Consider the following 27,367-nt stretch of genomic DNA (forward strand, 5'->3'; position numbering starts at 1 on the left):
TACACTGTTTATCTAGCTTTGGTTCCCATCAAAAGGAGATAACTCAATTCCATTTTTAACGTGCTGCATGTGTGTGAGGACACATGTCTCTCATGCCATACAATGTCTGTTTTAAGCTGACTGGATGTGCTGATTTCACAGGGTAATTAACTAGCAGCATCTGGTGCCCAGCTTCTCTGTAACCATGCTTCAGCCCACAAATGGCTTTAGTTGCTGTGTGTTTAAATTGACTTGGATGTAATGAGCTAGATGTTGATGCACATCATGCGGTGGGGCGCTTCAAGAAACGAAATTAAACTTGGCATAAAGTGATTAGCGTGGGTTCTTGGTTAAAAAAATAGTATGGTCACAAGCTCTTTTGTCCAAGGCTGTAACATGGACCTTTGTTCCTTAGTGCTCTGCAGAAAATGGCCTCCTTTCATTTTTTGCCAGAATTTAGCGTCTTTTATTGCGATTTTGATGCCATATCTTTGTTTTCATGCCTTCAGATTTTCATAGATTTCAATTTAGACTGGATGTTTAATGACGCTTAAGCTACTGAGGAAAAAAGTGAGCATCATATTGAATGAGGGGAAAAAAACAGAAGTAGAGCTTCCTCAGCTATTTTTATCTTGTCTTAGCCATCATTTACTGTGATTTCTGCCTTCACCAGCTGTTCCAGCTGTTTACTCACACATGATTAGTCCAATGTGAGCTCAGTTCATGAAGTTGCAAAATGGAAGAAAAAAAACACTCAACTTAGAAACTGTGTTCACAAAAGCACTATTGTCCACATTTTTGTAAAAGAAAATCTTTGTCCCGCTAAATGGAAAGCATTTGCGTTTCAGGACAGTATTAAAAAGTGTTAGAAAAAATCTGATTTCTGCTGCAAAAATGTTATTTTTTAAATAACTTCAGAGAAAATATTAGCCGTTGTAAAAGTATTTTTTCTAGTGTAATGGTAATATGGTCAAGCCCACTGAAATATGTGGTGATGTGGTGAAAAAGTGAAGAGGAGAGCTGCAGTGTTCCTGAAAAAGCCAACTGTTCTCGCCCATCAATCTGAGACCTGTCAAAACAGGCATTTCTAAATAATTTAGGCTCCATTGTGCAGTGAGAGGTTATTCATGGGTGGAAAAGATTGGGACCAATTACCAGCCTTCCTTAAAGCCAACACTGGAGAAAATGCTTCAACTGTATTGGGTTCAATGTTCATGAGAGGTCCATTTCTAATTGGTTGAATGTGATTGGCTTTAAAATAATTTGTACAAAAGTAAAAGCCTTCTGGTTGCCTTTTTTATCAGATGACATCAGTGTGAAGGCTTCCTTAGAGGGGTGAAGATTTGAGCTTTCACACTTATGATCTGGTGACAATACAGTCATTCAGTTAGTCAGAAAGTTCTGTTGGATAAAGTTCTCCAAATTTAGTATAAACTATGGAGACCATAATTCTGGTTTTCAACGGAATCGTGGGGAAAGTGAATGGTTGCATCTCTACTGCAAATGGATATTTATATTGGAAGTGTCTAACACTTTTTGTGCTAAATTTAAGGATATATTTGAATTGTTTAATTACATTGCACCAGGCTTAGTATAAGATTTTAAAAGATTTTTCTTTATTGTTGCTTTCTTTCTAGCAACTTAAGAATGTGATTTTTGTTGTTGTTGTTGTTCTGTAATACACAAACCATAAATCTAATCAAAATGAAAACTGTGACCCAAAAAATTTATTGTGGGGAAAGTGAATCAGTGCATCCCAAGTAGAAACTAAGTGTGGCACATATTTGCATCTTTACTAAATTTAGTTTTTTGCAATGAGGTTTGTTGCAGCATATTTTTAAGTGTGTTAAAAATATTTAAAAAAAACACAAAGAAAAACACAAAGCGGTATTTTTTTCCATTAACGCATATCTGAATATTCCTCTAAAAACCTGTGCTCTGAGGACAGCCCCTCCCATTCCACGAAAATGAGCGAGTTTTCACAAGCTGATGGAGACCAGTGAAAACAGCCCCGCCCAGAAGAAGGAGTCTGCGCTGCCAGCACCGACCCCCAGGCTAACACAAACACACACTTTCTCCATATAGCTAGCACTGTGTGGCAAAAACGCTTTCCTTTTCTATGCACAATATGTACATCTTTGCAAAAGTTTGGACGTCGTTTGTTTTTGTGGGCGAAACGAGGCCAGGATGACGTCATAGAATGGGCAGCATCCACAAGAAAAAAAAACCAATGCCTCAGAGGTCGAGGTGTCTTACTTCAGAGTTGGAAACAAGCTCAGGAATATAACAAATATTGAATACAAATGTGTTCTTTGGTGTGGCAAAAATAATATATTATCATATGCATGGATATTGTTTACTAGAGTTGTAGAAAAAAATCAATATTTTGATCATTTTGCAATACTTGTATCAATTTAAAATACTGTCAGGATGATATTTTTACAATTATTTATGGTCTTCCTTCACCGTCTGACTCTTGTTTTCAACTTAAACCCCCAGCCACTAGTTTCCAACACAGCAACCTGAACCTCTATTAGCAGCACTACACAACCCCAAAACAACTACAAGATCTCGCGAGAACCAGCTCTTGTTAAATATTCTGTCAGCCTCTCTGTTTTTGTTGTTATGAGACATGCACTACCTACAGAACCTTATTGGTTATGGCACATTCATTCTATTTTTTTTTTCTTATACTGCAGATTATTTTGTTGTGTAAATCAAACAATGTTCACTTTTCCCTTCAAGAAAAAAACATCATAATTTACAAAAAGAAAAGCACAATGAATTTTCATGGGTAAAAGCAACTTGCATATGAGATCCAGCTGGACTGTTAAACGTTAAACAAGAATATGACCATTTTATTACAATGAAAGGCACATTCATTTTCTTTTACTAAGTCATAGTCTTTAAAAAAATATTGAAAAAATTGTTCGGATACAGTCTTTGGATGTATCGCGATACCTATGTTTTCGTGAGACACATATGATATGTATTGCTTTGCTTGACTCTTGCCAATACACAACTCTATTGTTTACTATAAAAGTCTTTAGAAAAGCATAGGCCCTTTGCATTTCTCCACAAACTGCGTCTCTTGTCAAACACCTTTGAACTGGAACAGATACATCAAGATGGTTTGTTAGTGGAATAATGTTAGAAATATTAAATTAAAAGGAAACTTGCTGTTTGTATCATCAGTGACAGAGATTTTGTGTTTATTTTGAAGTGGCTCCAACATTTTTGTTCGGTGTGATCAGCCTCTATGTCATTGAACTAAATACCTCAGATCTGTAAATGCAGAATGTCTTCATCCTGACTGTTGACTGGACTGTGACCAGCTGCTGTGGAACTGACTCAGAGGCATCATTGAGCAGCAGTGCCAAATGTGCTGGAGTAAGGAAAGAGTGTTCTCACACAGTTGGCGGGGGGTGTTGATGCTTATGGGGGTGACGTGACTCTATGGATGGTTTGTCATGAGCTTATCCTGGAGACTCCTACTCACCCTGGGAAATGACTGGATCCTGACCACATCCTAAAACTATCTACCGCATTCCTTTTGCTGTCAGACATCCACTAGCAAGCAGTGGTTTTTGCTTCCTGGGGGGTCAGTCACTGGATTTGATGGTTGCACAATCTCAAGTCGAAGCCAAATGGCATTGAATCTGAAGTCTGGAATACTCAGCCAGCTAGATGATATGGTCTAAAAATTATCTGTCATTAAGTTGTATATCTATTTTTCTCTTATTTATGATTTTACAATTTCTACTCTGACACTTGTCAAATATCACAGCTGAAACCTTCATCCATCTGTTCCAACCTGCATGCACAAAACTCTTCCCCTCTTTCCCATACTGGTTTGTTCCAGACTGTTCACTGTAAGTACTTAAAGTCCTCCTCCTCCACCGCTGCTTTCTGTAACCTCGCTCCTTCACTTGATTCCCTCTCATTTACACATAGATGCTCTGTCTTCCTGCATCTGACCTTCATTTGTCTACTTCTTAGAACAAACCTCTACTTCTTTAGATGTTCCTCCACCCGCTGCCTTCCCTCTCTACACATCACAATGTCATCTGCAAACATCATGATCCACAAAGATTCCTGTCTAAACTTAATTTATCACAGTGGTTCTCAAACTGTGGGGCGCACCTCCCTGGGGGGGGCGCTGAAGCATCTCAGGGGGGCGAATCACCCTGTGGGACACGGCTGGGAGGGGAGGGGGGGGGACCAATGTTTCGACGTTGGAATTTTTTTCGCAGCAGAACATAAACAAAACGGGCTTCGGGACCACATATTTGCGGGTCTTACGTCACTCATTTTAACCTAATCCTAACCGTCACATTTGAAGACATAATTATTTTTGTTAGTGGAGGTTTTGACATCTGAACAGAATGGTAATGCCGCCCGGACGTTGATGCATTTCGCACACGCGACCAGTACGGACTGGATAACTACACCTGCCTTTCTTTGCAACTGTGATCAGATTTGTTGAAAATTGAGAAAAGCATGTGTTGTGGGATGAGTGTGTGTTTACTGAAACCGGTGTGTCTGGTGTGTGAACATTTTTCCTTCAACAAAGGGGGGAACAAGAGAAAAAGTTTGAGAACCCCGGATCTATCTGTCTGTCCACCACCACAGCAAACAAGGAGGGAAAGGATCCTTGGTGCAGTCCCACCTCCACATGAACAGCACATCTCACTACTGTCTTACAGCTCTCAACAACTTCAATGTATTTCTCTGGCACTTCCTCATAAAAACCACAGCTCCCCTATTGGTACCCTGTCAAAGACTTTTTCTAGATTTACAAAGACTGAATTCAACTCCTTCTGATCTTCTTTGTTTCCCTATCAGCTTGAAACCATACTATTGCTCATAAATACTCACTTCTGACCTTAGCCTAGCTCCCACTACCTTTTTTCATCATCAGCCAGATTGTTTGCAGAAGAGCTTTAAAAGCCAGAACCAAGAAAAAAAACAACCACTGGAAAATGGGATCTTTCTTTCAACTTCAACTTTGTAAGTTGCACAGTGAATATGAAACATCTATTTTTTCACCACAAAACAAGCATTGATTTTATTTTGCTTACTTTGTGCCATATCTGCTGCCTTTCACTGAAATCTGTAGCATTGTGGCATTATAAGTCAATCTAGGAGACAGCTTGGAGCTCCACAAGAGTCATGAGAAACTGCACAAAGCAATGGGAAGTACACATTCAGAAAACTAGTGAATAAATGTGCTCTCTCTGTCCCCAAAATCTCCCATGCTGACGACCAGCACTGGCACAGAAGCAGTCGCATTTGTGCTAAATATTTGACTAGCTGGGTGGTCTGAATCCAGCCCCTTTATTTGTGTCATTCTTGGATGTTATTCTTAACGAAGTGCAAAAATACTCTTAAGTGAGAGGAAAACAGATTTCAAATAGGAGCACACATTCCTCCTTTCAGCCATTTGGCTGAAAGGTGATCAACATGGCCGATCCTTTGTTTACAGTTTCCTACTGTGCTCTGAATGTGTATAAAGTTTTGTCAAAAACCTTGGTAATCCTTGTGTTTTGCCGATTCCTGCTGGTTTCCTGCAGTTACCTATTTTTGGACGTATTATCCTGAAGATTCGTTTTGCATCATGTAAGAGCAAAAGATATACACTTCTATCAAAAAACTAAGTTAAAATATGTTGTGTGCAGCACACACACACTCTGTGAATGTAGCACAGTTCTTGTGATGTATGAACTGTCTGGACCAGAAGAACCTTACATGACAAGCTGTTTTGCTTTTTACTGAATATACAGCAGCTGTAAGTAGAGAAGCACTTGCAGATTGTTGCTTTGCCAGAAACTTGCTAAAAGAGCTCAATCAACCTTAACTGAAATGTGGCTCTGTGATTTGACTGCATCTGAGTGAAGTAAGGGGAAAAGGGTCCAACGACTAAGTTCTCGATACTGATTGCAAGTTTACACCTGAGGATTTGTCTTTCCACTGTAGCTTTATGTGTATTTTTGTTTTGACGGGGCTGCTATGCTAACACACGGATACAGCCACAGGCAACAAAACAAAAAATTGGATTGAGGTGAGGTTCCTAATCAGTGTATTGGGAGAAAATCCCACAGAAACATTTGGATGTGTTGATGATGTCACTGCTTATGTGTTCCACTTCAACCAGTTTCTTTGAATGTTTCTTTGTGATTGCACGCAAACGTATTGAGTTCCTGCTCTCATGTCAACAAAGACCGATTTGGGTTCTGTGAACCGTCAGAGCTTAAAGACCTCCAAGATTTCTCAAGATTTCTTTTTACAAAAAAACTGTCATTCCTTATTGTTTTTTTACAAAAATGCTTTTCTGTGATGAACACAGCACTATCTGCTTTACACATTTCTCCAGCAGACCTTATTAAAACACATAAAACGCATCTTATAATGTAAAGTCAACAAAGTGAAATCTGCATTTTTATGGTCTGTTGTACACTCAAGCAGCAGATATATTTGAATCAGCAGGGCTTTCTCAGTACCAGTCCTTGTAAAACAAGACAGATATTAGTCTGGCCACAACTAGCCCATGTAACCATGGCAACCTTTACTTGAACACATCCGGGAGTAGCAGTGGAGTCTTTGTAAAGCTGAGTGTATGTTAGATAGAAAAAAGAAAGAAAAAAGCTGCCTCCTTCAAAAAAAAACTGTAACGTAGGAGTAAGCGAGTGATGTAATCCAAGATTAACTCCAAATGGCGGCTTAAAAGTCATTCTAGGAAATTATTAGGTACCCCATCAAAAGTTATTTGACACATTTCCTCAAATAAAAGTTTTGATTTTAGTTTCACTTATTATTCACTTACTCATTTATTTTTTTCTTTCTAGTTAAAACGGGGTTGAGGGGGATTTATGAATTTTTCCACCAACTTTTTTTTTTTTCCAAGGCAATCAAAAAGTGAAGGATTCATTCGTCTTACCGTCTTGCCGTCTTACCTTTTAATATGCTCTGTAGTTAAAAAGTTTCATCCACCAGGCGTTAATTTGTGGGACTGTTTGGCCCCACATGAAACCCAACACTTGCATTGGAGCTGCTGTCGACATAGATGCATCACCTGCCTGTTTGCCAGGGTCTCTCTCATAAATACAGAAACACATATGAATACAATACTTGTTCCTTTCACTCACCAGAAATAAAGAATGACAGGCACAGCTATCCAGGTGAAAAATACCTTTTCTTTCTCACACACGTCAGTGGGAAACTTTTTGTACTCGCAGCATGATGAATAGCAGGCTGGTGTTATACAGTAAAGTAATCCAAGGAAACAAGATGTAAAGTTTAACACAAGTCTGTGTTGAACTTTGAATTTGCATGCAGAAGATGTCCCTGCTTGACTTGGATGTATGAGAGTGGAACTCCTCACTTGGCGTTTCTCATCAGCCCCCTGCACTCTTCACCAGCTGAATGCTTGTGGCCCCATGCTGAACTGTGCTGGATTGATCTGGTTTAGCTTCAGATAAACTTCACGTCTTTCTGATAAATATTAGTGAAGTTTAAAATATCTGCTTTACATTTGCACGAATAGCTGAAGCAACAGTGCCATGGCATCTGAAGAGAAGAAAAAGTACAAGTTTTGTTGGCTTTAGATGTGCAAATGAAAAGTAAACTGATTAATGATTCACCATGGAGTAACTGAATGGATTCCCGACCTTAGGTGTATTTGAGGAAGAAAGTATACACAGTTGAGAAAACATACTTACAGAAACGGGGATTATATCTGCGTGAGCAGAAAGTCATTTTTTCCTAAATCCTTTTTGAAGTCTCAACACAAAAAACATGAGCAGACAAAATTTATTGCGACTTTCTGTATAGTAAAGGAAAAAAAGAGCAACTATTACAGGGGTCAATGCAGCAATGTGTGGGACTGGCTTTTGCTCTCTGTTTGGACAAAACCAAAGTTGCAGTATAATTATCTTGTCATTAGTGTAAAACTTTGATACCCGAATAAGGCTAATCCCCATTAAAATACAAGTCATTATAAGTCGATGCTGCTTTCAAGTTTTAGGAGTGTTGTCAAATTTTAAGACTTTTAAATGATTTTTACCATTTAAAGGTAAAATGGAAAAAGTATTTTTTCTAATTCAATTATTTTCTCCCATGCGTCTTTCTGTTGTGACTGTCATATCCACTTCAATGAAATTGTCTTTTTGGTGTTTTTAACATGATCTTGTGGCATTTTTCTGATGATGGAGGACATATATACAAAAATTCAGTAAAAAATTGCATTTCTGAGTGTTTCTTTATTCAAATTGTTGTGAATCAGGAGCAAAATGCCGTTTGAAAGAAATCGTATTTGTGACGTGGAAAATATGGTGGCAGACCCCAAGCTCCCTGTTTCGCTCCATTCTGATGCATCTGCTTGCAGACTAATAGATCCATGTACATCTTCATTTTCCTGGTCTGAGCTGGCATCTGGCTCCAAACTGTACTGCCGGATAGCTCTAATATTGCTGACCATTTTTGTTGCACTACTAATGTCAGGTTGGTGGATTGTAAGGTAGCAAACTAGCAGAAGAGTTTGTAAACAAAGGGATGACGGGAACTAGGGGCAGGCTTACTCCATGCCAACAATCCTGCTCACAACGTAGAGGTGAATTTCTAATGAACTCCAGCCATTCTGCTGAAACTATGTCCTAGAAAACGACACAAGCTTTTGACACAAGGATTTTGGCTAAAAACTGCACAATCCCAATGAAAAGACTACTGGTAATGCTTTTACAATCGATCAAAAGATGACCGGAGTATTTAAGTATTTCAGTTAAAGAATTTAAATAAATTATAAGGATTGTCATTTACTCTTTTAGTTTATCATCCTTAAAAATGTATTGTGTAATTTATCTTTAGTAAATAAAAAATGTAGTTTTTCATATTAACCCCTGTCAAATCACTTAGTAACAAATGAAGTACTGCTTTTCATAGGTTTAATGTCTAGCAGCTAATGGGACCAAACAAATGTTCATGTCTCTAGAAGCACATCATTCTTTTTCTTTATAATGCATATTTAATAAAAAGCTAGCATCCATTGGTCTCATTGCATGAAGTAAGTAAGTAAATCTTTATTTGTATAGCACTTTTCTCAGAGAGCGACTCACAAAGTGCTTCACAATGTTAAAACATTATAAAATCAGTAGTGAGACCCAAATAAACACACACAGGCATATAAGTAAACAAATAAACGCGCAGAAGTGAACACAAGTAAAAGTCAGCTTAGAGCTCCCCTAAATAAATTCAGCTTTAAAACACTCGACTGACTCAATCTGGTCTGGTCAGTCTCCCCTAGTTTTTGGAACACATAAAACGATTTTTATCAGTGGATCTCAAGGAACGTGCAGGAGTGTAGGGAGTTAAAAGGTCAGAAATATAGTTCAGGGTTCGTCCATGCAAGGCTCTAAAAACTATTATCAAAATCTTCAAATCTGTTCTGAATTTAACAGGAAGCCAATGTAGCGATAAAATCAGAGGGGTGGCATGACTGTGCTTATTGGTTCCAGTTAAAAGCCTTGCAGCAGAGTTCTGGACCAGTTGCAGACGTTTAAGAGACTTTTTGTTAAAACACGTAAAAAGAGAATTGCAGTAGTTTAAATGAGAGGAGATAAAAGCAGGGATGATCAGCTCAAGGTCAGATCTGGTTAACATGCAATACGTCTTTGTTTGTTCAAAATAAAAATTATTGCATGTTGCATTTTACTCCTAGAATAATGGTGCATTCCTTTTTGACAAGCACAATAAGTTTTTAAACTTAGTAAAAAATGAGCATTTTCTTTTTACCTTGACAAGTGTTCTGCACAAACTAGAAAGTGAAAATATGTCAACCACCCTCTGAGTGTTGGCCTAATTTAGCCGTCATGTCAAAAGCAGACCCCTACCATCTTATCTGAAAAACAAACTCATGCTCTGAGTCATAAAAGACTGAAGTCTATCACAACTGACAGGGCCACACATCCTTTGGCCAAAAATTTATTAGATTGCCAGATCCACAGCCCCACAAGGTTTGTTGTTTAAACTGGTGGGCTGCTCCGTTATTGGATTAAAGGCCATGTTACGGTAATAGAGCCCAGGTATTCCCATCAGGCTTTGCCCTTCCTCACTGATCTGCTGAGGAGTAGCTACATGTTTCTGAGCTTCCTCTCATTTTCATCTTATGTGTTGAGCCCTAATGTTCCACTAATGAAAAAGAATTGTGTATTTAAATGCAGCCTACTTTCTTCCGGCTCTCCGACACTGCCTGGGAACCCATCTCAGTCGTCATAAAGTCTATAGGTCAATGTCTTATTCACACTTTAACTTTAGTATGTGCTGAACTAACATTTGGGAATCTTCACAGCTGCCTCACATTTGTGATACATACTTTAAACACCCATACCAGGTTCAATAAACCCCCCTTTTAAAGTTTAAAAGCCTTTTCATACTGTAGTGTCAGCAAGGTTCAGGCAGCCTGCTTTTATTAGACACTTGATAAAATTTGCAAGAAGTGAGCTAAATAAATCATTTTTTAAATAAGAAGTTGATTTCATCTCCTCTTTGAGATTTGACAGGCTTTACTGTTGGGGATATTTCACTGGCTAAAGGATCATTCTGCACAGGAGCCTTCATTTGCTTTCAGTTGGCATCTTGGACTCTTAAGACTTTTATCCTCATCCTGTGTCTCGCTATTGAAGACGTGCACATAAGACAAAGTGTCTTGCTTCCCACGGGGCATAAAACAACCATTAGAATTTCAGTGGGTCTTAAAACTGCTTGTAAAAGTTTACAATGTCATAATAATGAAAAATATGGGCTGTGGGTTAAGTTTTTAACTGTGCAAAAACTCTTTGTCAAATATTATTGTCATATTATGTTGATTTAATTGATAAAACACAGTCATCTAGTGACAAGGTGGACCAAAAAACAGATTATAGTACTGTAGTTAAGGCAAGGTGGACATTATCAAGTTTTATTGGCATGTTGAATTGGATGTTGTTTTTTAAATTTTATACCAAGTAAGGTATACAGTCACAACAGCATTGGTTCAATTTCAGAACCCTGTGGAACACCACAGCTAACCATATTTTGGGAGAAATATCTGTTTATGCTTTACATTCATTTGAACCTGTTAAAGCATTGTCCTTGATCCCTACTCTGTGTAGCAGCATCATTACTTGAGGAAACCTTACTGCTAAATGGTTAAAAATAAAGAATATTTTCTAAGGAAGATTCAAAATAACAAATTTTCTTACGGTTTATTCACTTTGGCCATTCAAACATAAATTGCCTCACCACTGATCCTTAGGACTGCAGTGATCATGTTTTTACAGAGTTTTAGACATTGGACTTCCACATTTCATTAGTGCACGTGCAATTACGAAAGTTCTTCTCTCATTTTACTTGAAGAGGCTTCAGATTAGTGAGAACGTGTTGCAAATTTTGCTTGCAGCAGCGTGATACTGCAGAGTATTCTTTATGTGAGCCTTCTGTAGATCAAAGCAGCGTAGGTGTAACTGGTGCATTTGAGTTTTTCTGGGAACTTTTGTGTTGCTGTGTGGGAGTTTACAGTGTATGACTGATTAGGAATCTATTTCCAGTCTGCACGTCTGCTTTTAATTAATTTTCTATTGATTTGTGGTCAGATATATTTTCACTGTGAGAAACCAGAGCTCACACAGGGAGTTGCTTCTTTTTAACATGTAGATCTTTTATTTTAGGTTTTCATTTCACAAAACTGCAAAAACTTCCTAATGTGGTTCTTTAAAAAAGGGAGCTGGGAATTACTATTTTTCTTTAATTTAATTCTTATATATTCTTGATTAAATCTGTATTAAAAAATTGCTTTAGTCTTGAACTGGATTTTTTTATGATTTCAGATGACGCATTATTTAGCAATATTGGCCGGTTAATTACATCTAGATTTTTTAAAAATTAAATTGCATTTGTTACTTTAAAAGTCATCTGAAATGCTGATTACCGATGGACTATGAATGCTTAACACTCCCAAATGATCTCTCTGTAAAATGGACAAAAACTGTACAAATAATTGCACACGAAAAATACTCTAATTCTTTTTATTGTTTCCTTTATTTTATCATATTTCTTTCATTTTGTCTAGAATTTTTAATTTTATATATTTTTTGTTGCTTTTTTTCTTTTTGCCCTATTGCCCTGTGCACTGCTGCTGTAGGACCACCCACAATTCAACTGCTGCTGGAAATAAACGTCTGTTCTATTCTTTTCTGTTCTAGTCTAGTTGACTAAGAGTCCGAGTCCTAGTCTAATTCTAGTTGTAGTCCAAGTCTAGTATTAGTTTTAGTCTTAGTCCTAGTCTAATTCTAGTTCTAGTCCTAGTCTAGTAATAGTTCTAGTTCTAGATCTAGTCCTAGTCTAGTTTAGTTCTAGTTTTACTTTTAGTCTAATTCTATTTTATCTCTATCTGCTGTAATATTTGTCTTAATTTAAGAGGATGTCGCTAATCCCGCCCCCCTGCAAACATTCTCTGCTTTTACTATTCAGGAAATACAGAGCCTGGGTGGTTTGCATATGCAACGGGCAGACTAACAGCAGGCTGGTGCAGCAGGTGGATAAACTGCACAGTCATACAAAGAAAGCAGGTAAATAAAGAGTGCCAGCAAACAGATGGGCCTGTTTAGAAAGACTCAGCCGCACAAAAAGAGATGACAAGAATGAGACAGCAGACTGCATAGAGAGGAAAATGCAACGCTCCTTCATTCTGTCAGGATTAGGTTAATTTCTCTAGTGTACTCTACTGTTCCCACACTCTGCTGCAAAATCTTCTAAATTGTGTTCACTTATTATTCATAATTCAAAATAGGTAGCGTTATGCTTCCACATGGGCAAAATGACCTGCCGTTAACCCAGGAGTTTTCCACTGAGGTTCACCTTTTCTGTGTTGGTTGAACACCTTTACATATCTTAAATGGATTCTGTTTAAATCAGTTTAACACAAACTTGAAGATAACTGGACTAATTGAATATGTTCACAAGACTCCCTTTGACCTGCTTAACCCCCTCACTAATCATTCCTGAACCTGAATATCTCCAACACACAGCAGATTACTGAATGAACTCCATTTGGTTTCCACAGAGGACATTTGGTGGCTTTCCAGGTATGCCAAATGTGGAGGGATGGTGCTCTGGGGAAAAACAATGTTTTTCTCTGGTAGTCAGTCAAAGCCTCCGATATGTTTAGTTTTTATAGAGTGCCAAACTGCTGATGATTAAATAAAGAAATATGACCTTGTGCGATCAAACAATCAACCTCTCTCATAAATATATGAAAAAGATCATGAAATTGTGAAAATTTGAAATCTGAGGTTCTGAAAAAAGCCATAGAATTATAATAATGTTCAACATGATTAAAAATTAATATTTTAAAATGCTGTTTTAAAATAATGAACAGGTTTTTAAAGAAAATGAAATATATTTACTAATATAATGGCTAATTTAAAATCTGTGTGCAGGTTTTTCACTATTTCATGATCTTTTCTATATATTTATGAGAGATTTATTGGTTGATTGTGTGATCGCAATAGGTCATATTTATTTGTTTAATTATGAACAGTTTGGGACTCCATAAGTTTTGCGCCATAAATTATGAATATATCTATGGTAAAATATTTGTGATTTTATTTTATTATTATTATTATTATTTTTTTAGGATCGACAAACAGTATGTTAAATTATTTATTTATGTTTTTGCATCTTTTCAGTCACAAAAAGTCTTTTTTTTTATAAACTAGGAAATATGTGAACCTGTATTTTACTTACTGTGTGTTTGTCGGGGCTGCACGTATTCCCACATGTGATTTGTTAGCAGCTGAAAGAGTCTGTTTAGATGTTCCAGTGTTATGGGGGGCTTTAGAGCCATATTTGATCTCAGAAAATCCCATACAGTGTGATACTATAGTGGTAATCCTGCTGATATATCTATCCCACTTTTGTCTTATTGCATGATTGAGGGGTTTATCTTTATTTATTCATCCATTTTACACTTTTGAAAGAAATACTGTCTGATCTTTAGAATCAAGCCTTTGAATTGAAGATCTGTAGGAGAATCTTTCATGACAACTAAAGGTGTTATTGTTCATTTCTAGCTATGAAACAAAGCAGTCGGCATCATCCAGGCAGTATTTACATTGCCAATGTTGGTCTGCTGTCAAATTAATTCAAGAGAAAAAAGCTTCTTGCAATGGAGTTTAGAAGAGATCAGAGGAAGATAATTAAAGTTTTTATGTTGCGCTTAAGACGTTTTTTATGTAAAAGACATGTTTTCAATATAAAATGGAATCTGTTAAAGTTGCTTTCCTGATCAAAAACATTTAAAAAAGGCCAAATCTTCAGCTGTTCTGTACTCGATGTGGTCCACTGATTCAGAAACATGCAGAAGATCATTCACATGATGTTATAGCTCTGCCCCATTAGTGCTAATGACTTTACTTGAGTTATGACCAAGAGCTTGTCATACGTAATTAAAGTTCAAGTCTAATAGATATTAAAAGATCTATTTCTTATTTATTTATACATAAAGTTTAGTTTTTTGCACGTTGATGTAGCATACATTTAAGAAAATGTAAAAAACAACAACAATCACTTTGACATTGTAATGTAGACACAAAATAGTGTCGCAGTGTGTTATTCTGAGTGTGTGGATCAGGGTCGGGCAGTGAAGTGTCAACATGCTGGGTGAGATGAACACCTTCCCCCCCCCCTTGTGTGTGAGCAGATCCCACATAGGAGCCAGACTCTGAGAGTTGGAGTGGGGGTCACGAGCCTCCAGAGCAGAGGAGAGCTACATGCGAATGCCAGCACTGGGCTGCTGTGACCTCTGACCCGCCTGTCACAGAGCAGCTCTGTGTTCCCATTGGTCTCACACAGGATGTGCTCTGTTAGGGGGCGCAGTACAGAATCTGAAAATATGCAAGGATCATCTTCTTGGATATCTCCAAATAACTAAATAATCCTGTTATCAGGAACAAGCGGTGGCTTGTTTGTTCCAACAGGATCTGGAAGTTTTTGGGGAAAACTGCCTAAGTTCTTCTGATTGCTGTTTTTACTATGTTATCTCTTAAGCCCCTTTTTGCTCCAAATAAAATCCCCAAAACAAAATTCAGGACTTTCTCTTTGTTCCCAGCAGGGCATAGATGGGCCGTTTAAAAAAGAAAAAGAAAAACAAAGTAAAATTTGTTGTTAGCTCTTCTGCTTTACGAAGCATAACAAAGGCCTCCTTGTGCACAAATGAGCACTTTCTTCATGGGACGGCATTGTTATGACGTGAGAGGAAGGGAATTTTTCTCAAGTGTTGCTGCATCATAAAAGTGTTTAGACCTACATGAAATTGAAAAATACAAAGAAAAGGTCTCACTACGCACAGCACAGCGGATATTGTTATGTCTTTAAATGTGGACATTATAGTCCCCTTAGCAAGTTTTGGTAAATTGTGAGTTTCTGCACGGATCAGATTTGTCTCTCTTCTCAAGTTCTGATCTTTATCTGAGGTAGAACTTGAGACGATCACTAATTTACCATGTTTTCTGCTCTTCTTTGCAGCTGTAGCTGCAGCCCCTCCCAACTCAGCTGTCAAAGATGGTGGCGTTGTCGCTAAAAATCTGCGTGCGCCAGTGCAATGTTGTGAAGACGATGCAGTTTGAGCCCTCCACAGCCATTTATGATGCCTGCAGGATCATCAGAGACCGGGTTCCAGAGGCTCAAACGGGACAGGGTGAGAATTCAAACAAGGCGGTAGATGCTGATTCTGCTGGGATTTTAGACATGGAAATACTTAAAGCTGTTGTCCTTTCTGCTTTCTTTTCCAATAATGTCAATGTTATTAAACACTTCAATCTGGATTTTATACATGTTCTGGTTTCATTGTTCACGACCTCGTGACATCCAATATCCGCTCAGTAAGTCTATAAGTCAGATTTTAAAAAGGCAGCTGGTTACCCTGATTGTCAAATTAAGATGGGTTCAAACTAAAACATTAAGTTGTCAATTTACTAAAACAACTGTTGATTGAAACATAAGTTGTTTTCGCAGTGCCACAATCATTTTAACAAGATGGTGGTGGTAAAGATGTGGCCAAGAGAGTCTGTGTCCTTTCTCTTGTTTTAAAAACCAATAATCAGAAGGAAAAATGATGTAGTGTTCAGTCAGTCTTTGTATTTTTAATCTTGTTTTGGAAATGTTTGATTGGCTTATGCAGTTCAGTATCCTAGTGATCCCCTTGATGGTACTTGGGATGAGATGTGGATGTGTGTGTGTGTGTGTGTGTAAAATGACAGTCTAACATGATTGTGTTTCTCCCCACTGTTCCAGCATCCGACTATGGTCTGTTTCTGTCGGATGAAGACCCCAGAAAAGGCATCTGGCTGGAGTCTGGAAGGACACTGGACTACTACATGCTCCGTAATGGGGTAAACGCATCACTCTGTTTACCCGCAAGCCCTGAGTCATAGCATGAGTAACGGCGTCCGTTCTGCCTGGTGATGAGTGGTAATGGGCTTAATGAACGCTTAAAACACCAAGAAACACTCTCAAGTGACAAATGGATGTTTGGTGAACCTGGAAAACTGTTTAGCACCCTCAAGTTTATTTGCAAAACACATTTTCCAGATGTTTTAATTAAAAGTTGTTATCTAATGACGTCTAAATCTTTATAATGATCAACTAGATGAGCAAGCTGCTCATTATTGAAGCTTTTTTAAGATGTTAAAACGCTTAAAAAGTACTTAAACACATTTGAATTATGTCGTTTATAAACACAGGCCTGAGAAAAGTGGAAACATTGAAAATAAAGAGAGTAATAAGAGATAAATCTCAGTTCTAGCCAGATGTTGTTGGATCAACAGCTTGTTTAAAAGTCTCACATGTGCTGTTTAAAGCCTCTGTGTATCTTCTGTTCTGGTCAGCTTTAAAACACACCCACCCCCCTCCCTCCAAGTCCCCCACCATGACAGGTCGTAGGCACGACTGTGACCAATTATTTTGAACTAGATCTCACCTCTTTGTCGTACCTGGAACTGGTGCAGCAGACAGCGATCGGCAGCTATTTAATACGATTTTTTTTCCTGTCTATATTCTTTCTTCTTGCTGTGCAGCCCGGACTCTTCCACCTGTTTTTCCTGCCACAACTTTTCTTCTTCAAAGAAAACATTAAAGTTTTTATGATTTGTCTCGTGTGTGTGTGTGTGTGTGTTTGAGCAGGACATTCTTGAGTATAAGAAAAAGCAAAGACCTCAGAAAATCAAAATGTTGGATGGCGCCGTCAAAACCATCATGGTGGATGACTCTAAAACAGTGGGGGAGCTGCTTGTAACCATATGCAGTAGAATAGGTAGGTTTAATGATTCTTTCTGAATGAACAACAGTTGGTGTTGCAATGTTTTTTTCTAATATGATCCCAAATTACTTGTAGATAAAACAGATTTTTCCATTTAAATCTGTTTAGCACCGTTTTCATTCTCTTCTTCCCAGGTATCACGAACTATGAGGAATATTCTCTGATTCAGGAGACGGTGGAAGAAAAGAAGGAGGACGGAACGGGAACACTAAAGAAAGACCGCACACTGCTGCGCGATGAGAGGAAGATGGAGAAGCTGAAAGCAAAACTGCACACAGACGACGACTGTGAGTTCAGGAACGAGCAGCTGAATGTACTGAGAGGTGTTAAGAAAACTTCTTATACAAGATGAGCTGGTGGACTTTAAATTCCAGAACTTATTGACCATTTCAAAGCCCATTTTCACAGCTGTCTGTGGTATCTGTCATCCTTTACTGGAATTTGGGAGTAACACAATTTCCTCTTTTGACCTTAGGTCAGAGTAGCACTTTTTTCCTCCCATTTTTCATCCATTTATCTCCAAAAGTCCCACTCTGATCATCTTTTAATATATTAGAAGAGCATTCCCTAATATATTAAAAGATGATCAGAGTGGGACTTTTGGAGATAAATATATTAGAAGAGCATTCCCGGGCTGCACGGTGGCGCAGTGGTTAGCGCTCTTGCCTCACAGCAAGAAGGCCCCCGGTTCAAGTCCCGGCTGGGGGACATGAAAAACACAACATCAATGGGGGGCCTTTCTGTGTGGAGTTTGCATGTTCTCCCCGTGCATGCGTGGGTTTTCTCCGGGATCTCCGGCTTCCTCCCACCGTCCAAAAACATGCTACATAGGTTGATTGGCAACTCTAAATTGTCCATAGGTGTGAGAGTGAATGGATGTGTGATCGAAGATATTCCACCCTGCGACAGACTGGCAACCAGTCCAGGGTATCCCTTGCCTACGCCCAAGTGGCCGGGATAGGCTCCGGCAACCCCGTGACCCCGAAAGGGAATAAACGGTTAAGAAGATGAATGAATGAAAATGAATGAATGAAAAATGAAGATTTCCCATTTTTTAAATTTTTATTATGATTATGAGGTTTTTAGCTGTGTCATTTTCTTGGACGTAGTTTCTACAGAGCGGCAGTTATTAGAAATTCCACTCTGTTTTGGGAAGGACTGTTGGCGAGGAGTAAGCCCGCCCCATTACCCATCACCCATCTGTTTATCCGCTATCTCGCTAGCTTACAGCCCCTCCCACCCCCCAACCTAACATTACCAGTGCAACAAAAATGGCGAGCAACATTGGAGCTATCCAGCCGTACAGTTTAGAGCCAGCTCAGCCGAGGAAAACAAAGATGTATGTGGATCTGGTCCTCCACAAGTGCATCCAAATGGAGCGAACCAGGGAGCTTTTGTCCTGCCGATTGTAACTCCTACGTCACAGCTACAAGCTTTTTCCAACCGCATTTTTTTTGTCTGCTCTGATTCCTAATAATATAAATAAAGAGACTCAGAGATGCAATTTTAGCTTAATTTGCTTCATATATGCCCCCATCATCAGAAAAATGCTGCAAAATCATGTTAAAAACACAAAAAACACTTTTTCTTTTGAAGTGGGTTTTTAATTTATTTTGAATGGACGTTTCAAAATCTCTCTTTCATTTTAGACTTTTCTAATCTGAAAGGCTCAGTGGTAAAACTGTTGTTTTAAGAGACCTTTTCCTTCACGGAGTAACTACCTGCTTGTAACCAAACGTCTTTTATGTTTACATTTCAAAAAGCCTGTTATGTGGGAGAAATGACCTGCCTCTAGTAGAGGGAGTTTATCTGCTTTGGTTCTGTGTTGGCAGTAAACTGGCTGGACCACAGCCGAACGTTCAGAGAGCAGGGAGTGGACGACAACGAGACTCTTCTGCTCAGACGCAAGTTCTTCTACTCTGACCAGAACGTAGACTCTCGAGATCCGGTCCAGCTCAACCTGCTCTATGTTCAGGTCTGATCTCCATGTGACTTTTTCTAATGAAGCTTCTTTCCATACGCTGTGTAGTGAAAGTGAACATTTACTTTTTTAAATCTGACATCAAAGTATGTATATCCATAAAAGATAATCATGAGGCATAAACTTCTGCATCTTAATGAAAACAATGGAATTGAATGATATTTAGGCCTGTTTGAAAAGTGGTTTTACTGTCTCTGTTCTGTCGCTCATGACTGTTTATGTTTCAGGCTCGAGATGATATCCTTAATGGTTCTCACCCAGTGTCATTTGACAAAGCCTGTGAGTTTGCAGGCATTCAGGCCCAGATCCAGTTTGGATCTCACATAGAGCACAAACACAAGCCCGGCTTCTTAGAGTAAGCACAAATCTAAAGTTAATTCTGGACATACATGTGAACAAATAACTCCTTAGATAAGTCCTAAGTTAGATAAAAACAAGTAAATGTTCTTTTATGGATCATTGTCTGGTTATGAAAATAGGAAAAATGTACCAAACCAATGTGAAGGTCTTTGATGGTTTTTGAGAAAGTTACATGGGTTATTTTCTTTTTATTATTTTATTTTAAAAAAAAAACTATCTTTACAAATATTTTTCACTTTAGTTAGTAAGTAGAAATAGCCAATATTTAGAGAGTAAACTTTCTTTCTTTTTCATCCTCTTAAAGTTTGAAGGAGTTTCTTCCTAAAGAGTATATAAAGCAGAGAGGAGCTGAGAAGAAAATCTTTCAGGTAGGTTCATACTTTTGTCTGGATAAACAGTTTGCCTTAAATCTTGTCAATGTAGTCTTTTGGATGCTCATTTTCTGAAAATCTAATCTGTAGGAGCACAAGAACTGTGGAGAAATGACTGAAATTGAGGCGAAAGTAAAATATGTAAAACTGGCGAGATCCCTGCGCACGTATGGAGTCTCCTTCTTCTTGGTCAAGGTAAGCTTAAAGTTTGTTAGATTTTGATTAGTTTTATTTTATTTTGAAATTCTCAAAGACAAAAAACAAAATAGAATACAATTTTTTCTTCTTGCTTACATATGTTACTATTTTTAAAGGGAAGGTAGGCAATTGGCTTAAACTTGCGTTGGAACCTTTTATCTTCACATTTGGAGACTGCTGTTCTTTTATAGCTTAAATTTATAGCAGGACATTCAGGTTATGAAAATGTCTGCATGTACGTTCAAACTTCTGGCAGTTTAAAAAAAAAATTATGAACTTGTGCTGTGTTTTAAAACTCACATGTTTATATGTTACAACACTCAAAAGAATGACCCCCTCCCTTGGATGCTTTACATTTTTTTGACATCTGCTGTATCTTTGTATAACTCCCAAAGCCCACGTTCGCAGATGTGCACGATCAGCAGCACCTCTGCAGGCAGCACGTGGTTTTCTGGATGGACCAAAACCAGTTTCTGAGACTGAATTCAATTTTCTTTTATGTGTTTTGTAAGTTTTACTAGGAGGCATCATACTAGTTTGAGGTCTGTGGTCCTTGGCAGAGTAAGTCCAACAGCTGCCGATACCAGCTGATCAGTGCAGCTTGTGCCAAGAGTGACAGAAATCTCCTTTAATGTGTGGGAGTGTTGCCGAGAACACATCCTGTATTAAGTCAGGGGAAATCTTGCTGTCTGCATAAAGTCTTTTCCTGCCACATTTTTTTGACTTCCTTTCACACTTGGGGAAAAAGGGATGTTCCATCATAAAAGGAAGGATTTGTCCTTTTCTGATGAAGTCAGTGTTAAGCACTTCCTGGCTTTTGATCTGTGGCTTCCATCAAAGTAAAAGGTCAAAGGTTATAGAAAGGATGATTTTTTTAACATCAAAGCTTAACTAACTCAGTATTTTTCTTAACATAGCTTCATTATTTCAGTGTCCTCTCTGTTTTGTTTCTTTTTAAAAAAAAACCTCAAGTCTTGGTCTCACCTTTGGGATCACATCTGCTCAGGTTTGTTGGCTTTGGGATCTTTATTGACAGCAGCAACCTGAGCAGAAAAAAATGAAACCCAGCCTGTAACCTTTGGAGAATCCAAAAGAGTTCAAATACCCTCCAGAATTTTTGCACACCTCACCTCTTTGCCCTCACGTCGCAGCCCATCACTTTCTGTCCATCTGCCCTGCAGCCGCGGAGGAAGGGCTCGCTCTGTTCAAAGCCAGAGTGAAACGTTGGAGCATCAGTGAATGCTCTGGGGTTTCCAGTGTTCTGCATAGTGAGACAAAAACCTGATTAAGTCCAAATATTTTAATTACTATCCCGTTGTGGCTGTTAAACCTTTGTCACTCGCACAAGTTTATCTGTCCTGCTAACAAAATGCCTTCAGTAAGATGAGAGGGAAAAATGTCTCTGTTTCTGAAATACATCAAAAATGCATTTAAAATGCATCATTAGGCAACTATTAAGTCTGTCTTTTTGATAAAAAGGGTTTGACATTAGTAATTTTCTTAATGACTGTCTAATCCAGTCGGTGCACAAGTGTCATAGTAACTGATTAGTCAAAACTCTGTCGGCATAAAAAGAAGAAAAAAAAAACCTTGTCGGCATGAGCAGCCCCTCCCTGCAGGACAATGTAGAGTGCTGGAGAGAGCACCAGGGCAGCTGACCCCAAATTTCAGACCCCTGCAAGCCTTTTCTAATGGAGTGGATGCCACAGAAGCCCCACCTAGAAACAAAAGGTTCTGCTGTCAAAGTTCAGGAGTATGGAGATGCTTCATGAAACAAAAATGCAAATGAAATCTCAAGAGGCATATCTCAGTGTGCATTTTATATAAATCATTTTCACTAACTAGATGATCCGTAGCAGCCATATGTTTAACAGAAATGCCCAACTTTGACCCTCCCTGTAAAAGAGCCTGCGCAAAAAAACCCTTGTTCAAGAAAAACTGTTTTATATTTTGTCTTGTAAGAAAACATTCTTATCAAGAAATTTATTTAATAGCAAAAATTTCTTAGTTTAAGAAAAAATGTCTTAGTTACTTGATTCTTTTTACTTTTAATGTATTAAATCTTGAACATTTATGCAGGATTGTTATTTGTATGTGGTTTGTTTTTGCAGGAAAAGATGAAGAGTAAAAACAAGCTGGTGCCACGCCTCCTGGGCATCACCAAAGAGTCTGTGATGAGGGTGGACGAGAAAACCAAAGATGTAGTTCAGGAGTGGCCGCTCACCACTGTGAAGAGGTGGGCAGCTTCACCCAAGAGCTTTACCTTGGTAAGCCACACACACACATGCATGCACGCACACACTCTGTATTCACTCCAATGAAAATCGTGTGTTTGGTGTTTTAAAAGGAAATTGAGCTTAAATTTTCATTCCTGGGTATTTTTTATTTTAATTGTGGGCTGACAATAAACCAATCTGTAAATCAGACAGCTGAGATGATCCTGCAAGGCCTTTTGCTTTTTCATGCGGCACATTTATTTAGGAAACTGTTTTGTGCTTCCTTGTCAATATTTCTCTTCTGTTAGCTGTCTGAATTGAGCAGCAACACGGGTCTAATCTTGCAGATCTGAAAGATCTGCCAAGGGTAATTAGTTAAAGTGCCTTGCTGTTTAGTCTGTGTGTGTGTCACCCTGATTTGGGGATTAATTTGTCATTTCAATGTGGAGGAGAAAACGGGTAAATGTTATATTTGTACATGAGCAATGATAAATATTTTATTCATAGAAAAACCGTATCCTCCATCTTTAATCGTTTGCTTTACATTAACAGAAAATAATGTATAACTTTAGGATGTAGGATGGGGAATAAAGATGCAAATTGTCCTGCATTGCACGCAGTCAAAGATGGCTCTTGGGTTAATCTAAGTCTCTGCATGCTGCAGCAGCTTGACGTCAACCAACACAATGTGTGGTGTTCATCTGAGACTAGCTGTCTCCATGGATTCACATTAATCCTCGCACTAAATCCTGAGCCTGTACACAGTGCAAGCACTGTGCTGGTTACTTTTCATTGCACTTCAGTGCAAAATGCATGATCATGATGGGACTCTGTTTATAGGACTTTGGGGAGTATCAGGAGAGCTACTACTCTGTGCAGACCACTGAAGGGGAACAGATCTCCCAGCTCATTGCAGGTTACATCGACATCATTCTCAAAAAGGTAGGATGGCCCTCTTTAGATGAAATCAAATCCGTCCCTGTGGCTGATGCATTTTTCGATCTGCTTTCACCTACAGCTGCAGATAAAGGGCATTTCAGCAGATAGGCTTATGTTGCAGCTTTGTGCATGCATTTTGGTTTTTGTGCATTTTTTTGCAAACATTACCTGCTTGGTTTCCCTGGGGGGGAAGCATGAATCTCATGTGTCTCATCTCTGCAGAAACAAAGCAAAGATCGCTTTGGATTGGAAGGTGATGAGGAGTCAACCATGCTGGAAGAATCTGTATCCCCGAAAAAGTATGTTGCTAATACATAAATGGATAAGTAAAGACCCATCACAGTAAAAAAAAGTAATTTAGTTCACACATTTAAAGAAACCAACAGACTCTCTGCTGCTGCCTCCTTCATCTGCAGCTCAATTCCAAGCTACAGTCATGTTTGTTGGGCTTAATTCATTTCTGATTGCATGTATGTCTCTGCACTCAATGGTAGACATCTGTCAGAGTTCCTCTAATAAAATTTGTCTCTATAAGCCTCGACTGGGATGGCTTCCTAGTTTTCAGTTTACCACTGTTTCCTTCATCTGTTCTCTTTTTTTTTGAACATCTGATGCTCAGGAGCATGATTGCAAAGTTCCACCGGGTCCCCTCTTCAGAAGAACAAAGTGAAATCTGATTAAAACAGTGACAACTTTCTTTGTTATCTGTTTTGTATTTGACCAGATTTGTCCCATAATTTATACTTGAAATACATTTATATATGACCTTTATTATTATTATATGATTATTTACATTGGATATCCAGAGACTAACAGAGGATGTTAGGTATGAATCTCTGTGGAATGATGTTTGCAGATGACATTGTGATCTATATACAGAGCAGGTGAAGGAACATCTAGAGAGGTAGAAGTATTTTCCAGAAAGTAGTCAAATGAAGGTCACTTGCAGCAACAAGGACAAGAGTGTGTTTGGTGTGGCTGAGAAGGATGGAGCAGATGGGATTAAATGAAAATGATTCACTGACGACACCAAAAGGGACCAGCTGAAAGATGAAGAATAGTTCTGTTGGTATTTTGTATTGATGCTATTTTTGTGTGTATATGCAGGTCCACTATCCTGCAGCAGCAGTTTAACCGCGTGGGCCGGGTGGAGCACGGCTCTGTGGCATTACCTGGAGTGATCCGGTCCGGCTCCATTGGCACAGAGTCCCTCACTTTAGGAACCATGCCTTCTCCGCAACAGCAGATCACAATGGGCCAGATGCATCGTGGACACATGCCACCACTGGTAAGACATGTGACGCAGGTTGATGTTCCACAGCTCCGAGGTTTTGTTTTATTCCAGTAAATCACCCCAGGTGACAGGAAGGTAAATTAAGCATAAACAATTGGTCAGGTTTTGCAGCAGACCTTCTTTGTATGCAGAGTTCAGCCCAGCAGGCTCTCATGGGAACCATCAACACTAGTATGCAGGCTGTGCAGAAGGCCCAGATAGACCTGGGAGAGGTCGACAACCTCCCACCACTCGGGCAGGACATGGTATGAACAGCCACGATGACTCACTTTTGTTATCGCTCACCACTTTTCATAATAGCAACTTTGAAGTTATCAGCGTTGTTTTTCCTATTTTCTTCCAAATATTCATCATTTGCGGCCTCTATTTAGGCATCCAAGGTGTGGATCCAGAACAAGATGGATGAATCCAAGCATGAAATTCACTCCCAGGTGGACGCCATCACTGCAGGAACGGCCTCCGTCGTAAACCTCACAGCTGGTTAGTGGCCGTTTCTTGACTCATCTTGAGGAGCTTGGTTTTACGCACATCTTTTGGATTACATTTTTTAATTCACACCTTTCCTCTCAGGTGATCCCACCGACACAGACTACACAGCAGTGGGCTGTGCCATCACCACCATCTCCTCCAACCTGACTGAAATGTCCAAGGGTGTGAAGCTGCTGGCTGCACTGATGGAGGACGACGTGGGAGGAGGCAACGACCTAATGAAGGCCGCCAGGACGCTTGCTGGGGCTGTGTCTGACCTGCTGAAGGCTGTGGAGCCAGCTTCTGGAGAGGTGAGGCCAGGCACTTTGAACCTATTTTTAATACATTTTACTGCATACTTTGGCTTAGAACGAGAGCATACAGACGTTGGTTTTGGTAAGGAATTGTAAAAAGCAGAATATTCCACCTTTATTGAAATCATAAAACAAAAACATGCAAGAAAATATAGTTTGGAGGGACAATGACACAAAAATGGAGGTGCAAATTGATAAAGCGAAGTAAGCCACACATTTTCATCTTTAAGATTTCGTGACAAACTGTCAACCCTAAAGGCCAATTAAAATTAAAGTCACGTCAGTAATGCACAGTAAACAACTGATGCTACAGCAACAGTGAAAGGAAACCCAATTCTCATGATACAAGGTGGTGCAAGGAGATGGTAATCATTATATGTGACTGTGTCTTTGTGTGTGTGTTTGAAGCCTCGTCAGACCGTGCTGACAGCGGCAGGAAGCATCGGTCAGGCCAGCGGGGACCTCCTGCGCCAGATTGGAGAGAACGAAACAGACGAAAGGTTCCAGGTAACTCCTTAGTCTGCCATGTGTCATCAGTGTTACTTTAAGTGTCAAGTTCTGCTGACTTTCCCAGAACCACTCTCAGAGGGAAGTTTTATTTCAATTTCACCAGAGCATGCAGGCTTGATGTGATCCAAATTAACTTATTTCCCCACACAATGAGCTTTTTTTTGGTTACCTAAACAAAAAGGCAAGATAATTGAAAACTAGGCCTTAAAGTCCCCCTCCAATCATCTTTTTATCTGTTTTAAAAAGCGTTCCCAGCAGCGGTCTTTTAATTGTGATAACAAAAAAGTGTGAAACAACTGAAAATATGTCATATTGTAGCTTCTTCAAAGTAGTAGTAACTTTTTTGTTATGTATGTAATTCCACATGTGTTAATTCATAGTTGTGATGCCTTCATCGTGAATCTACAATTTTTGTAGTTTCTCCAGAGAAGCTAGAGTTTATTAGAAACAAAGGACTACCAACACAGATTAAACCCGCCCCCACTCCCCTCAGCCACTCACAACCTAACATTAGCGAACGAGTTCCGCGGACGAGGAAAATAAAGATTTATGTGGATCTATTGTCTGTGAGTGGATGCATCAGAATGGAGCGGAGCAGGGAGCTTGTGGCCCGCCCACTGTTTTTGTGACGTCAATTTTAAACGTAATATTCTGTATATTTGTCCTCCCTCATGAGAAGACTGCCACAAAAACATGTTAAAACCACCCAAAATTTGATTTTGATTAGTGTGTCTTTAAGGAATGCAGCTGTTGATGTTGAAGGTTTGAATATATTGAGAAAGTTTCTATGTTGTTCATGTGATTTGTTGAACACCACTGCATTTTCAATTAAATGGGGAAACAGCTTTTCACCTGATAATCCTACAGCTAGGAGTATTTTGTGTGTTTTTAACTCACAGTTTTTTTGGGTGAATTCTAGGACATGCTTGAGCAGTTCATAGACTATCGCTGCAATAACACCCACATGTCATGAATAAAATAGACTACATATTGTTTGCATGCACTTTTAGAATAATTCCATTGTTTGTTCCCTGTTGTAGGATGTTTTAATGAACCTGGCTAAAGCTGTGGCCAATGCAGCAGCTATGCTGGTGCTGAAAGCCAAGAACGTCGCTCAGGTTGCAGAGGACACAGTCCTGCAGAACCGGGTCATTGCTGCCGCCACACAATGTGCCCTATCCACCTCCCAGCTGGTGGCGTGTGCAAAGGTAAATAATGTGAAATGCTGAGTTTCACCCATATATAAATCTAGATATGTAAATATATGTGTGCATATGACATGTGCTGCGCTGCACTAACCGGCTAACATGTAATGTAGAAAGTGTAACAACATGGGTGTTTCTTTTTGTTGCACCATGAGTGAGGGGCCTTAGACCAGAAGTGAGGTGCA

At 39.0% G+C, this 27,367-nt stretch overlaps 1 protein-coding gene across 5 annotated transcripts in view; it reads left to right on the top strand.

Moving 5' to 3' along the window:
- tln2a (talin 2a) overlaps window positions 1-27,367 on the top strand; it is an 88,289-nt gene that overhangs the window by 31,476 nt on the left and 29,446 nt on the right. For 4 of the 5 annotated variants that reach the window (XM_078944597.1, XM_004067398.5, XM_020699875.3 and 1 more), the window contains 17 exons: window positions 15,535-15,706; window positions 16,303-16,400; window positions 17,191-17,320; window positions 17,461-17,613; window positions 19,159-19,301; window positions 19,535-19,662; window positions 19,972-20,035; window positions 20,129-20,233; window positions 22,348-22,503; window positions 23,293-23,394; window positions 23,614-23,690; window positions 24,499-24,679; window positions 24,817-24,930; window positions 25,057-25,165; window positions 25,256-25,464; window positions 25,876-25,974; window positions 27,018-27,185. In XM_078944597.1, the coding sequence (XP_078800723.1) occupies window positions 15,571-15,706; window positions 16,303-16,400; window positions 17,191-17,320; window positions 17,461-17,613; window positions 19,159-19,301; window positions 19,535-19,662; window positions 19,972-20,035; window positions 20,129-20,233; window positions 22,348-22,503; window positions 23,293-23,394; window positions 23,614-23,690; window positions 24,499-24,679; window positions 24,817-24,930; window positions 25,057-25,165; window positions 25,256-25,464; window positions 25,876-25,974; window positions 27,018-27,185 (2,172 nt within the window). In that variant the 5' untranslated portion in view covers window positions 15,535-15,570. Of the gene's footprint in view, window positions 1-12,498; window positions 12,579-15,534; window positions 15,707-16,302; window positions 16,401-17,190; window positions 17,321-17,460; window positions 17,614-19,158; window positions 19,302-19,534; window positions 19,663-19,971; window positions 20,036-20,128; window positions 20,234-22,347; window positions 22,504-23,292; window positions 23,395-23,613; window positions 23,691-24,498; window positions 24,680-24,816; window positions 24,931-25,056; window positions 25,166-25,255; window positions 25,465-25,875; window positions 25,975-27,017; window positions 27,186-27,367 lie in introns of those variants that run through there. The other variant, XM_078944598.1, reaches the window with a different exon arrangement.

The sequence above is a fragment of the Oryzias latipes genome, chromosome 3 (genome assembly GCF_053564925.1).
Source record: "Oryzias latipes strain Hd-rR chromosome 3, Olatipes_Hd-rR_3.1".
Lineage (NCBI taxonomy): Eukaryota > Metazoa > Chordata > Actinopteri > Beloniformes > Adrianichthyidae > Oryzias > Oryzias latipes.